The sequence below is a fragment of the Poecilia reticulata genome, chromosome 23 (genome assembly GCF_904066995.2).
Source record: "Poecilia reticulata chromosome 23, P_reticulata-male-v2, whole genome shotgun sequence".
In the NCBI taxonomy this organism is placed as follows: Eukaryota; Metazoa; Chordata; class Actinopteri; order Cyprinodontiformes; family Poeciliidae; genus Poecilia; species Poecilia reticulata.
The window spans coordinates 3,759,707-3,775,200 of NC_088852.1; the positions used below are offsets into that span (position 1 = coordinate 3,759,707).

The following is a 15,494-nucleotide window of genomic DNA, read 5'->3' on the forward strand; positions in this document are numbered from 1 at the left end:
CTTAATGTTTTCATTTTAGATACATGAATATAATATTTTTTAAGGATGCTCGGACACACTGTGTGATTAGCTATATATTGCTATAATGACTAATGCTATGAAGACTGGTAGTCATTTTGTAAGAGCTGTAGAATAGTTTTGCATATTTAAAAACCAAACAATTGATTCTGGGCTTTTTTCAATAAACAATTCATCAAATCACTCGATAACAATCAAGGAAACCTGGATATCTCTTTTAAATTTAGTTTAAATCGTTGACTACAACTAGTGTAATTTGCCAGCATGTGGTAATTAGTCATCATTAAATATTTCCCCGACTTTATGAGACTTCATTGTGTGCCAACACACACACAGGCACATCTCCTCTCTACTTAACTTTTAATGAACGCCCTATTATCAACGTGCTAATTATGTAACAGTTTTACGATGGTTTCAGTTGAAGAGGAACGTAGTGTCTTTTAGATCACGACAAAAAACAACAGGTGACATTTTGTTATTGTTTTTTTTTAAGGTATATTCTTGTGATTTTCCGAACATATCGAAGCTGTAAAGAATAAAACCCAGTAACAGCGAGGAGAGACCACTGCAGCAGTTAGTCTGAGATACACGAGTGCAAATTCTTGCTCCTGAGTTCATCTATTAATAAATACAAGCACCAACACCGTATCAGACACAGGCTAATAGAAAAACCAAGGCACAGTCTGGCTAATAAACTTCCTTCAAAGCCTGCAGGAGCATAAATGGAGAATTTCCTACTGTGAACTACTCATAATAAACATGATTAATACTGCACCAACAAGCTACGCAGGAAAATCAAAGGCAATATTAAAGATGCACTAAACTTACTCGACGTAGTAGCTGCCGTAAATGGGGTCATCGATTTTCTCCCAGCCATAAGGAAGCTCTGGGGAGAAAACACACAACACAGAGAAAACAATAATGAAGGTTTTTGTTCGTTCTATTATCACATATCAGCATATTGACTGTGCATAGAGAAATACTGCATTGTTTTAATAAAGAGGCATCTGATTTGAAGCTGGACTAGTAAATATTTTTCAATCAATTCTAATCAATTTCAATTTTAAACTAAAACGCATAACTATACAAAATCCTTTTTTAAAATATCTGATAAAAAATACAAATTTAATGCTTTTTAAGACCATTATGAATTAAGTTTAAGACCTTGTGACAGAAATGTACAAAATAAAATGGCCTATTTTAGATTGTAGTATTGCAAAGCTTTTCTGCAGAGATGAATGTCAAACAACCAACTGCCAATAAATTTATACTTACCCATGATAGATGTAAGAAGGCTAGCTAGCAAGCATATATTAGCAGCTAGCTAATAGTAGCCTCAACTGCTAGCTAGTCAACAAGAGTATATTCAGTTAGGTAGTCTCAAACACCAGCTAGCTAGCATTGGTACATTAGCAGATAGTGGTAGCCTCGAATGTCAGCTAGCTAGCAATGGTATATTAGCAGATAGTGGTAGCCTCGAATGTCAGCTAGCTAGCAATGGTATATTAGCAGATAGTGGTAGCCTCGAATGTCAGCTAGCTAGCAATGGTATATTAGCAGATAGTGGTAGCCTCGAATGTCAGCTAGCTAGCAATGGTATATTAGCAGATAGTGGTATCCTCGAATGTCAGCTAGCTAGCAATGGTATATTAGCAGATAGTTAGTGGTAGCTTCAACCATCTCGAGTCACAGAAAAGAATGTCTGCTTGTGACTCAAACTTTTCCTTGACAGAACATGCGTTACATTAAATATATGAGATTAAATACAGTCTTAAGACCTGTGGTTAATGACTAAGGTCAACTGACATTTATTTGAATTAATTTAAGACATTTAAATGGCTTCATTTCTTTTGTACATGAATTTAAGGACCCACTGACACCCTGTCCTCCATCAGGTTGATTTTTCAATAAATAAGGCAGATCCGTTTCCAATAAAACCAACTGATTTCTCATATTTTAAAATAGTTTCTTGAAAAAAACAAAATGTACACCAATTATTCATGGATTGGGCCTGTGAAGATCAATAATAATAAAAATAGAGCCTCAACATGTTGCATTCATTGATTTAAAGAGGCCAGTGGCTCTTTTATGCTGTTCATCAAATGCATCTCTAAACAGAAAAAGTTCCTAATATTGATGGTGGCTGAATTTAAACCCATAAATTATTTATGTCCTGCATCTCCTCAGGGTTGCAAATCTTGTGTTTTGATGGGGGAACTTTGAAAAGAGTCACAAGAGTTTCTTTTTGGACAGGCACAAAACCTGAGGGTGTTAAATCCCCAAGGCATAAACCGGAGAATATTTACAGCTTCTGCAGAAAAGTTAACGAACTCCACGACTGAAACGGGTTGCAGCTATGAACTGTACATGAAAGCCGTTAGATTTTCACTTCCCTTTGACAAAAGCTACTTTTAAAAGAAAAGTTGATTAACATATTGACAAAAATCACCATAATTATGACATTTGTTCAAACACTGGACTTTGAAAGCTGCAAACCGGAAACCCAATGTGCCCAACTATGGGAAAACCATCTGTTATCCGTAGCATCCTTTTCCTGCATGTCTTTGTTATTCATATTTTACGCCGAGCATCTGATGACAGGAGACATCCAAGACAAGTGACAACTCGAATGAATTTGGTTTTCAGGATGCCTAGCAACAACAGCAACAAGCTCAGTGTAAATGCAGCTACAGACAGGCTGAGCATCCAAATTCAACATGATCACCACTGTTCCACAAGGCTTCCTCAAGCGAAAGCAATCACAACATGTAGGAAAGAGTCAGCTAGCTAGGAAAGCTGGAAACCGACATATTTAAAGGCGACCTGAACAGGTTGGTGTAGGTCTACGGGCGATTCAAAACATTTTCAATACATTTTTTTTGCATAAATAATCTTTAAAAAGTTTTTAGTCTGCCTAGTTCTACCTACTTTGAACCTCTTGTCACTTTAAATCCAAATAAGTTTTTGCTTAGCCAACGTTTTCACTCGCATCAGAAAATGGATACAACAGCTATAACCATCTACAATTAGTCCTTGATGAATTTGAGTTACAACATCATTTAATTTCTCTTTGGGATCAATAAATTACTTTTTAATTTTAACTTAAAGAACCAGTTGGTCAAAACTGCTGGAGCTCAGATTAGGTTGCTAGGTAACGGGCGGAATTCCGCTGGGGTTGCTAGGTAACGAGCTGGGCAGAGCCTGCTGAATTGTGGCTTTACATTCCGGAAGTTTTTGAAATGGATAATTTTTTACAAACAATAAAATACATTAACTTATTGGCAAAAAATGGCTGTTTTTATTGTTTTTGTTTTAGGCATCACAGGTTCCCTTTAAGGTTCAATATGTGATTCATCACACAATTAGAACACAAAAATTCAGGAGTTTTCAAAGTTTGGGAGACAAAAAACTTGCTTTAAATGTCAAAAAATCAACGGAAGAATTAAATATATTTACAAATGACCATCATACAACTGCATACAGACCAAACTAAGATTGTTTTTTTTAAAAAATGTGTCAAAAACACCAAATAAACAAACGGGTCAACAACAGTTTAGCAGAATTTTTAATAAAGCTTAAAACATTAACCAAAAATAATTAGTGGTTTTATTTCAGGATCTTAAATGACTTTATACACACAGTGACCAAGCTTTTAAAGTTCGTCTTAAAACCCATCTATTTTACTTGGCTTTCAACTCCAGTGGGATCTAGTTTTAAATTGTATGTTTTTGTTTTTAAACTGTAAGAGTTTTCACTTTTTTATTGTTATGTTGTGTTTTAATGTACAGCACTTTGCATCAGCTGTGGTTGTTTTAAAGTGCTTTATAAATAAAGTTGGTATGAGCTTGTGCTTGTGCTCAGGTGGTGTAATAATAACACAAATACACAACACAAACACAAATAGGTAATTAATTAAAAACATCTGACCAAATTCGATAAGTAAGTTTGATCAGGATGACAAAAAAAAAGCAGAAAAAGACCATTTAGCCACCTGAGCCTCCTGAATAACCCAGTTACCACTAGGATTTTTCACCATTTCATTCACTCATCTCCAGTTATTAAACATTAACAACTTGTTTTCACCGTTTACAGGCTGCGACGTACATGTGCACATGCATACAGATTATGGGAATCCTTCCACACAATATCATTCACATGTGGGACACACACGAGTGCAGCAGATCAAAGGGACGTCATGCAGCTCGGCGGCTTTCTAATGAAACGCTTATCCATCCAAACGTCCACAGGAAACAGCAGGGAGCCACAAATGGCTCGAATTTCAGCAGCAGAGAGACACGACACGGCCGTTAAAGAGTCTGCGCTTTGCTATTCTCACTTCTCTGACATGTTTGTTTTAATAAGCCGCTAAAATAATCGGGTACAATTTCGGAGTGCTGAAAGGGAGACGGAAAAGTGTTGGTAAATGTTTCAAAACGTTGATTAAAGTTCACAAGATTTGCTAAATTGTAGGAATGGGTTAACAAGAATTTGAAACCCAACAAAAAAGTCTAAATAAACTCAATCAATAAATGAATGAGGGTGTAAAATCTAAGGTTTTTAATCCAATATGGCTTGAATAAATTAATATTTACCAGGATAAGGGGTATAAAGATGGATTTCTAGGACATAAATGTATTATTTCTCTAGTCAAGTTAAAATATATGAATATTATAAAATAAGACAATACAGGGCAAGAAATGTATTTGATCGCTTTAAAGAGTAACATATATATATATAAAAAATCTAATTACAGAAAATTCTGTGCAAAAAAATCTAAAATCTTAAGTAATTTTGGTCTATTTTCTTGTGCACACTTGAAATAAGTAACTTTTCAATTTAAGTCAAGAAATCCTAAATATTGATTAAAAAAAAAAAGTAATAGTTTCACAGGCAGATTGTTTAAGTTATGGAAAAAATGTCACATTATGAATGGAAGTGTAACTTTTTCACCAATATTAAGAAATTGTTTATTTACTCCAAGCTGCTAAATCTCACTGAAAAGTTGCTTTTATGTTAGTTTTATCTTATTCAAGTGAACTAATTTAGGCAAAAGTTACATTTTAAATGTTCTTATGCTTCTATTCTGTTTCTAAAAACAGCCCAAGTGCTTAAAAACTCTTTTGGTGTCTAGAAAATAAGCCGTTTCAAAAACCTGCCAATTGAGTTACATACTATGGGCAATGCTCTGTTACCTAGCAACCAAGTGGAGCTCCAACATGTTTGGTCAGCTGGTTTTACCGCCGTACAATGGCTGCTGGAAACAAAAAAAAAGAAGAAGAAAAAATGTGTTTTGTTGCTAATTTATTTGGAGTAGAAACTAAACCAAAGTCTACATGGTAAGATTTTGTGTTTTTGCAGTGTTCAACTTTTTATTTTTGAAATAAATTGAAAATAATCACAAATAATTCAAAAATTCTTTACAAATCCAGAATAGAAATGAATAGAGCATCCTTAATAGTTTCATAGTGAGGATGCTCAGAGTTTTCTTCATTATTATTAATAATAATTCTTTATACTAATCTTACAACAGAACCAGTTTTTTTTCAGGTTACAGAGAATAAAAAACCAAGACTGAAGCACCTTGAACCATTTCAGTGGAAAGATTCAACATGAGAGGAAATAAAAAGTGTATTTATTGTTTCAGAAGTGAAATTGGTTAATTATCCAGATTTAACATGTTTGAAGACGTTACAGTGTTTTCTTTCAGTTAGCATTGTGCTAACAACTTAAAAAAATATATTTTTTAATGAAATTATGTTTAAAACCAGAATTTGAAGTAATTTTTAAAATGGTCCCTGTGGAAATTTTCTAGCCAAGTTAAAACGTTCAACCTGCAGACATCTTCCTGCCACTAGGAGGCGTCGCACCGTCCTCTCCTCCTCCATCTTTCCTTCATTTTCCCCGTAGTAAATGGACTCCGAGAGAGATCGCCTTTGAAGTTGAGCTGCTTGCTCAAAGGTTTTTATTCTCCTTTTCCTCATTTGGACTCGAGTGTGATAAACCACACAGTCTTCAGAATCTGCGGCGTCTTTCTTCATTCCTCCCAGCTTTGAAAAGCAAAGACGCTGAGCTGAAACATTTTCACCGCCTGCAGACCTTTCCTTAGTCACCAAAATTCGAGTCACATCTCGCTGCTTGGTGCACCTTTGAATTCAATTCATGCAGCAGAAGAACTTTACTCTGGACGGATCAGAGGGAAATTATTTTTGCCAACAGAGGCCAAAATCTAGTCAGTTGAGCTCTGAACACTGCAAAAACACAAAATCTACCAAGTATTTTCATCTACTTTCTAGTGCAAATATCTTAGCAGACATAAAATAAGACAAAATTAACTTACAAGTAACTTCAGCAAGATAAAGGGAGCTTGTTTTAAGTCAACAATTCCTTAATATAGATGTAAAAATACAAGTTCTACTGGCAGATTATTTCACTCGTAAGTGAAAAATGTGAAAAAATAAAAAATTGAAAAATTCAAAACACGAAAGCGATTTTTACGATTGTGTCATTGTACATAAAATAAAAGGAGAAATTTTCCACCAAAAACTCAGAATTTTTGTGTTTAATCTCAGAAAGTTTCTGGCAAACTGATATTTTCTAGAAAAAGTTTCAATCGACATTTGAAATTCAGAAATTTCCAAATGTTTTTGTAAAATATTTAAAAAAAATTTTTTGCAAATTTTCTTAATTTTCTAAAAGATTTCTGAGTCTTTTTGGCAGAAATTTACTACTTTAACTTTGCATGTTTGCTGTATTGAAAAAGTTTTCAGTTTCTTTTGAGCTCGAATGAACAAATTTATTTAAATTAATAAGAACAGAATTTGAGTCAAAAAAAGCAGTTTTCAGTAAAACTTTCTGGATAAACTTAATTTTACCTTCTGTTAGAACTTAGTTATAAAACACAAATACTTTGTTTTACTTTACATTTTCCTGGGTAAGAAAATTATATGTGTAACTATTTATCTGCATCTACGGGCCAAATCTGTATCATTTTTAATTATAGTATGGGGCCGCACAAAATCAGTGAAAGGGCCACGAATGGTCCACGCGTCGCACTTTTGGACACCCAGGTTGTAAGTGAAATCTACCAGTGGAACTAGTATTTTTTGAATCAATATTTGGGAATTATTGACTTAAAATAAGCCCCTATTCTTGCTGAAAGTTACTAGTAAGTTAGTTTAGACGAAAAAGGAGAAATTTACACTGGAAACTCGACTAATATCAGATTTACACTTTTCATTTTTGTATTTTTATTTCTGCCTCTTTTCTGCAGATCCATTTATTTAAATGTTTTCATTAGAGTTTTATTTTTCAGTAACAGAGGTCAGGTTGGTGATAGTTGACTTAGATTCATGTAATTTAGTTTTTACGTCTTTATCTTTCCTGTGGAGATTTAACAACAACATCCTCCTCATTTTTTCAGCTGATTGCTTTTATATAAAGAGCTGGGAATAATTCAGCTGCCTTAGAGTGAACAACAAACACCACTGAATTAAAAATTAAAAAAATGTGATGCATTTCGTCCAACAAAATTAATCTGGCGATAATAAAAGCTGCAGCTGTGCACATCCCACTGGACAAATTAAGGGCATTATTTGCAGATACTACAGAGAGAAATTAATTTCGCCTGATCTTTTGGGAATTAATCAGCTGCCGTCCTCAAAATGATGAAAACCTGGTGTTTACACAAAGATGTACATTTTTATTTTACAATTATTCACAGGTAATTTCTGTTTTAGAAGTGTTTGCACAGAACCTATGAGGCAAAATTCACATTTTATTCTGTTTCTAAAAACAGCCAAAGTGCTTAAAAACTCTTTTGGTGTCTGAAAAATAAGCTGTTTCAAAAACCTGCTAATTGAGTTGCATGCTACGGGCAATGCTCCGTTACCTAGCAACCAAGCAGAGCTCCAACATGGTTGGTCAGCTGGTTTTACCGCCATACAATGGCTGCTGGAAAGAAAACAAAAAAAAAAGAAAAAATGTGTTTTGTTACCGATTTACTATCCAGAAACCACTTGTTGCATTCTTGTTGGTTGTGCAGGAGGCTCCACTTGCGCTTTTCAAAGATGTACGGCTGTGTAATTGTTCATCTGTTTTCATGTGCAAGTGTAAACGTTAAGTAAATATTGAACTGAACAGACTAAAATCTCATTATCCAAGAATGATTTTATGGAAAAATGTAAAGAATATGTTTTGTATAGGCCGTAACCTGTTTAAGGAAGTCCAATAAGTCACATTTAAAGCTTTAGGATGACATACAACCACATGTAAGATGAAGATATCACTCTGAAGTGAATCATTGTAGGGTACGATAATAATTACTTGTAGTTTAAGGAACTCGAGAACAAATAAATGAGGAAATTCTTCATATTTAGAGATGAAAGCCTGTCGGTTATAATCAAAAACAGAGTAAAGAGAGATGCCGAGCGCTCCGAGCGACGCTCTGCGGCTCTGTCACATGTGATTTTCTCTGAACCGCACTGAGTTTGCTGACGGATGAAAATGACCCGGCAGAGAAAACCTCACCTGCCGCCAATTTAACACCTTCAGCTTGACTGAAGGGGTGAGCAGGGCTGAGAATAAAGAGGTGGTTTAAAAAGCACCGAGCCCAAAACGCAGCAGGCGCTGCAGCTGCTGATTTACTCCGACTCCGTTTGGAAACCCGGGAAAAATCGGCCAAGAAATGTAGCAATGCATTAACAGAGCGGGACCAAAACTCTGGCTTCGTTTCCAATAAACGGTCCTCTGTGTTTATAAATGAGCTGGAATATGTGAGGAATTCATCCTATTCTTTTGGTGAAACAAAAAAGCTTTTTTTTTTACCACGAAATGTGGATTATTTTAAATTATTGTGTATTCTACATGCATTCAGGCTTTTCGGTTCTGGTTCTGCTGGAGGTTTCTTCCTGTTACAGGAGCGTTTTCCATGCATGAATATAAACCAACTTGAGACATTCGTTAATTTCTGTGGTATTTCTAGAAATGGTGAAATGAAAAACATACCAAAAAATTGTTTCATAACTTATTACAAACATGCAAAAGTGTCATTTTTATACCCAAAACAGGCATTTAGAGATAAAACACCTAAATTAAAAAACGAAGGTCCTGTTTTTAAAACAAAAAATAAGGAAATGAGTAATTTTAGCTTAGATACATGAGAAAATTACAATGAAAAAAATGTTTCATTTAATTGTTTTTTTATTTACATGATTAGGCATGAATGTAATTCCAGAAGGCAACCTCCATCCATCCATCCATTTTCTTACACCCTGGTCCCTCAGTGGGGTTGGGAGGGTTGCTGGTGCCCATCTTCAGCTAACGTTCAGGGCGAGAGGCGGGGTCACCTGGACAGGTGACCAGTCTGTTGCAGGGCAACACAGAGACACACAGGACACACAACCATGCACACACACTCTCACTCACACCTAGGGACAATTTTAGAGAGGCCAATTAACCTGACAGTCATGTTTTTGGACTGTGGGAGGAAACCGGAGTACCAGGAGAAAACCCACCATGCACAGGGAGAACATGCAAACTCCATGCAGAAAGACCGGGAATCAAACCCAGAACCTTCTTGCTGCAAGGCAACAGCTCTACCAACTGCACCACTGTGCAGCCCCATAAGGCAACATATTTTTTAATTTTTTGGCTTTTGCTGAAGGCGACAACTAAAACCCAGAAACGTCGATGTTATAATTAAATGTTTAAAAGCAGGAGGTTGAAGACTGCTGCAAAACTTTGCAGTGATTTAGACATTTATAGAAATTTTAACAACACGGTTAAGCAAAAAGAAAGAAAACTGACTGGTATCAAGTAGCACTGACAGCTAATTTCACACACACACACACACACACACACACACACACACACACACACACACACACACACACACACACACACACACACACACACACACACACACACACACACACACACACACACACACACACAGATTCCTGCTCCAATCTCCAGGCCCCAGGCATGCTCTGCTGGGGATGCGCTCAAAATACACGCATCAATCATGTCGCAGACAGCAACGCCGCACCTCCCCTCTACGCCGCTCCGACGCAGGAGCCTCAAGGTGAAGGAGGGCGCCGCGTCTCTACATCTATAATAACTCACCTGTAGGACTGCACAGAGGCGCTGCGTCCCCTGAAAAACTTCCAGCGTAAAAAAGGAGAGACGACTGAGAAATCTATCAGAGTCGGCAGAGAAAAGTCAGAGTTGGTAGAAGAGATGGAGATTTGCCTGGACGTATCAATCTCAAGTCTATTAAAAATCAATCTGAGGGATGAATTTTCATTTTTAAGAAGCGACAGTCGTGTTGAAAAATTTGAAAACGCTGCGAAAGTGAAACTTTGTAACATTTCTGGACATGCGGTTTGTGGCTGAAACGATTAATCGTGATTAATCACGACTAACTGAAATACTCGTCAACCAATTTTGTAATTGATTAATCGTTAACTGGAGTATACAGACCAGAAAAGGCCATTTGCTGAAACTCACAGAGCAGTAATTAAACCAAAACTTCTAAACTATTCAATTAATCGGTTAATAAAAACACTTTTGTGTCATTCCTTTGGTGAATGACAAATCATCCACCAAAAAAATGTTTTATGTTTTATTTTTGAGTTTTAGGCAAAAAAAAAATCTTAGTTTAAAAAGCCTAACCCAAATTTATTTGCATCTCTTGATTTAGTTTAAGGTTAAAACGATTAATCATGATTAATCAGTTGATTACTGAAACGATCATCAACTAATCTAGTAAAAAAGACAATATTCTGAAAGAACAACACACAGAGCAGTAATTAAACCAAAACTATATAAAATATTTATACATTTTGAATTAAAAAAATAACCTTCATCTAAAAATAGTAATAATAATGTTAAATTAAACATCTTTTGCTGTCCAATTATTGATTGATTGATGCAAAAAGTTCTCAATCTACAACTGACCAACCGTTCACTAAAGGAATGACCTGCTGTTGCATTTTAGGCAGTAAAATGTTTATCGAATTATTGGTTTATAAAATGAAAAATCTGCAGAATGAGTCAAATTTTTTAATCCGATTAATCGATTAATCATCTAACTTATCGATTAAAAAATCAAATATTAAAATAATCGTTACTTGCAGCCAAAGATGCATGTGTTAAAGGGACGTAGACCCACTGCAGCTCAGAGAAGAGGTAGAAAAACGGGTTTAACGCAGCTCTGCTGTTTCCCCAGGAGAGAACAAAGAAGAAGAAAGTGTGAGCCCAACGTTTGTCGGTGTGAGACGGTTAATAACTTCTCCCCTCACATGATCAGAATGTAATTACAAGCCGCTCTATATGCAGACGCGCGATGTCTGCGGGGGATTCGTGGAAGCGGAAGACAAAGGAACTCTGTAATACGATTAACATCCTTCAAACCTGAGCATCACCGGAGTTATAATCCCGCTCCCTGTCGGTGTTCATTCACGCCGCTGAACCGTCTGCAGGAGCCAGGATAAACAATCTGACGGATTATTTATCAGCTGGAACTCACCTTCCTGCAGTGGCTTGGAAAACTTCACCGGATTTTATTTATTTAATTTCATGAATGAAATTCAGACATAAAACTTTCAACTTTTTCTCGGCTGATTGAATCAAATCAGAAACTTTCAGCAAGCACGTGGCAACAGAGGGAATGAATGACTCAGATTTAAACTGAAAAAATTAGAGAAATTTAGAGAATCTAAGGATGAATGAACATCAGCTGCTGTTTTGTTCGCTTTAATCGAACTCCAGTTTGTTTGTGTACAACAAACTAATTTTCTTTTTGGGTCACATCAAGACCAAGAATGATCTTAAAGGGCCGGTTGTTCCATAAAGGATTTTAAAAAGTTATTAATCTGTTAAAACGATAATAAATAGCTACGTCTGTATCCAGTAAGTACTTCTTAAAGTTGTTTAAATTATTTTTAAATCATTGCTGATTTTGTGGTGCCAGTTTAGAAATATGTGCCAGAATATTTGAGCTTTTTTATGACTGTGAAGGTCATAAAGAATTTCTCTGATTTTCTGAGAAAAAAAATTCAGAATTCTGTGAAAGAAGAAAATTCTGAATTTAAAAAAAGAATTCTGAGAAAAAAAAAATCAAAACTCTGAGATTAAAGTTTGAATTTTGGAAAAACATTAGCATTTTGACTTTATACTTTCTTCTTAGTGGCCAGTCTATAATTTACACAATTTAACTTTTTCTCTACCGAAAAATTATGTTTCGTTTCCCTCAAGAACAATTTCAGACACTAGAAATTAAGTGTTAAACTTACAGAATAAATATAAAAATCCAACTAAATGAGCATAAAATCCTACAGAATGAGGCTAAAGCACAACATAGAGAATATTTTCTATTGTAAGACTTTAATCTGTAATCATGTTACTCTAAATAAAAATGAAACGCCTGCATCTAAATCAACCATTATGTTCAGAGGCCACACAGAAATACTATAATGAGCCGCAGGTGGCCCGCAGGCCACACTTTGGTCACCCCTTGTGTAATAAAGCAGCACTTTGCATTAGTCTTATCACGTATATTCCCGTTAAAAAACACAGCAGAGTTTGTGGCTGTAACATAAAATACTTTCTCCCAATGTTTGCTTACATTAGGAGAAAAAGAAACAAGCATTTCCTCCGTTTCCTCTCACCCAGCCAACAAATATTTGCTATAACAAAAGGAGAAAAAAAAGGAAATTAAAGAGTCTGTCCTACTTCTTTACTTCCAAAACAAAAAAAAAAAAAAAACAGAGACGGGAGGCGGGGAGAGGAGGACAAAGATAGATCAGGAGGTAGAAAGAGGAGGTGAGAAAACATAAAGGCAGAGAGGCTGAAAGGGATTTATATAGTGAGTTATGCAGCTAAAAGGCGCCTGTGATATCAACGCTCTGCCTTCACTGGAGAAGATGTTGCTTTGAAACAAAATAAACCCGTCGTACGTCATCGCTCAGCGTTTTGACAGGATCTGCTGTTCGGGTTGCAGCTGACTTCAAACATGAGAGAAAACAAGTTGTTCTCTAAACCAAAGGTGACAACGTTTACTTCAGGTGCTGCAGTTCATGTGAAATACAGAACATTATCATTTTCAGTACTTTCATCTGGCAGGTGATATCAGAGCTCACCTTCATCTAGTAAAACAATGTGAAGCTCCAAACAGCTCAATTAATCTGTTGTTTTTAAAGGTGGATATTGATTTAAAACCCCCCCAAAAAAGCGTTTTTTCATTCATACACACTAAAAATCAGAAAGTAGAGACATATATGGAAGACGACACGACTTTAAATGTGATTTACCAACTGGAGTTAATTTAAATTTTGATGTTTTTACATATAAAAAGGCAGTTTTTGTAGCTGCAAACTCATTCAATTGGAAACATTTCACATTTCAGAAATCCCTGTATGATTACCATTGAATACGCCTCATTTTAAAAGTAGCAAGAAGTATAATATCATCAGCATAGTATTTACAGAGACATGTTAAAGGATTAGCTCTAATGCTAACTGCAGCATATTAAAATCTTCATCTTTTACTTGTGTTCATTATTGAGCTCGTCTCTTTCAAATAAATAAATGAAAAGATGATATATAGAAAATCAATGAGGCAGAAATGAAATGGGACCAAGGACACGACTCTGTGGATCTCCATGAACTCAAACAAAACCCGCAAATCAGCTTTTTGTTGCAGTTAGTTGTATAAATTAGGAGTTATCTTTTGTTACTGTGCAAAATGTGACATTTTTGTATAAACTTATTTAATTATGCAATATTTAGCCTAAAACCATCTTGGTGCTGCCCTCTTCTGGTTGAAGGGCGGCTACTGCAGCTGAATTTTCCTAAATATAAACACATCCCACTCAGAGACGCACAAAGCAACTTTTCAGCAAAATATAGGCGCTTGTCTTGAGTAGATAATTCCTTTATATTGATGGAAAAAGTACAAGTTCCATTGGTAAATTATTTCACTAATAACATGGAAAAAATGTTTTGCTACAAGCAAAATAATCTGCGAGTGGATCTAGTACTTCTTAAATCAATATTAAGGAATTATATATTTTAAAAAGCTCCTGAATTCTACATACAAGTTTGTTGTCTTATTTTAAGTGTACAAAAGTTTAACTAGAAACTAGACAAAAAACAGAGATTATTTTGTTTTTGCAGTGTAGATTTGTTTAGGAAAACAATAACAAAAAATTGCCAGAAAAGTCTTAAGAGCTGCTAAATATAGCAACAAAGTCGCTAAGATAGCAAAAATACTCTGAGTTGGGAGTATTGCCCCATATTTGGCCACGCCCCCAATTTTATTAGGCCCCGCCCACTTTTGGTGACATTTTTTACATTTTTCTGAGTTTTAGTTCCACTTTAAGATTGTCTGAAATTCAACTTGTAACAGAAATACTTCTAAATGATAAATATATAAAAAAATTCTACCCAAAATTGTTACAAATAAACCTGCCAAACATTTTGAGCAACAGCAAATCGTATACCTTTTCAAAGGTTGACCGTTACCAAGACTGTGGATTCTCCTGCATAACGATACATTAAAAACTCCGGGGAAGTGACCTGGATGCTCCTAAAAACCCAGCAGGATATATTATGCTGTTGTAGTGAAGGACTGGACTGAAAATGAAATCAAACCTTCAGAAGACATGAAAACTACTGAACAAGACAAATGTCTGGCTTCTTTGGAAGAAAATGTTAGTTTAGACATTATTCTTTCTCAGCATTGGCAGTTTAGTCGCCAAAATAACAGCTAAATAGAGGAAAACAAAGATAAAAAAAACAAAAAGTGAGTATAAGCAAAGATATGCACCATCATAAAACAGAGGAATTTAATTGGTTTAAATAATTTTTTCAATGAAAAGAACCCAACTTGAGTCCAATTGTCCAATTTAAAGTGAATTCCAAGTGTTTTATAATCCTATAAACTGAGATGCTAAAGGATGAATCTCTCAATTGGAATGAAATCAAACGGATCAGGCTCATCATATTACTTCGACCTTTCTGATGAAAGAAGTCAGATAAAAGTCGACTTCTCTGTATTCACTGCTGCACATCTTTGCCATGAAAAGTCATTTTATGCAGTTTCACTCTCCTGCTTTCAGCCTGTTGGCTCGTCACACCCCAGAGACTCCACCCTGCGATCCTCTTAGTGCTTATCGGTGCATAGCTGCACACACACACTCACACCTGCAGGCACACACACACTCACACCTTCCCACCAATCAATACTAAACTTACAGAGGTAGCTTTTTTTTATCCAAAACTGAGCTAAGCTCCCAGGGGTGGCTGGTGCCACAGGCTGTGCAGGCTTTTGGCTTATTACATAACATTGTAGAGAAATAGAGACGATATTAAAGGTGTGTTATGGGAAAATGTGACCCTGGTAAAGCATCTTGAATGTTGTTTCACTTCTGTTTTGAAGATTATTTTGTACAATTCAACTGAAAATAGCAAAAAAAT

General features: G+C 35.6%; 1 protein-coding gene across 2 annotated transcripts in view; it reads right to left on the bottom strand.

Moving 5' to 3' along the window:
* magi2a (membrane associated guanylate kinase, WW and PDZ domain containing 2a) overlaps positions 1 to 15,494 on the bottom strand; it is a 241,119-nt gene that overhangs the window by 60,715 nt on the left and 164,910 nt on the right. For both annotated transcript variants that reach the window (XM_081604010.1, XM_081604011.1), the window contains exon 7: positions 847 to 904. In XM_081604010.1, coding sequence (XP_081460136.1) covers positions 847 to 904 — 58 coding nt within the window. The remainder of the gene's footprint in view (positions 1 to 846; positions 905 to 15,494) is intronic.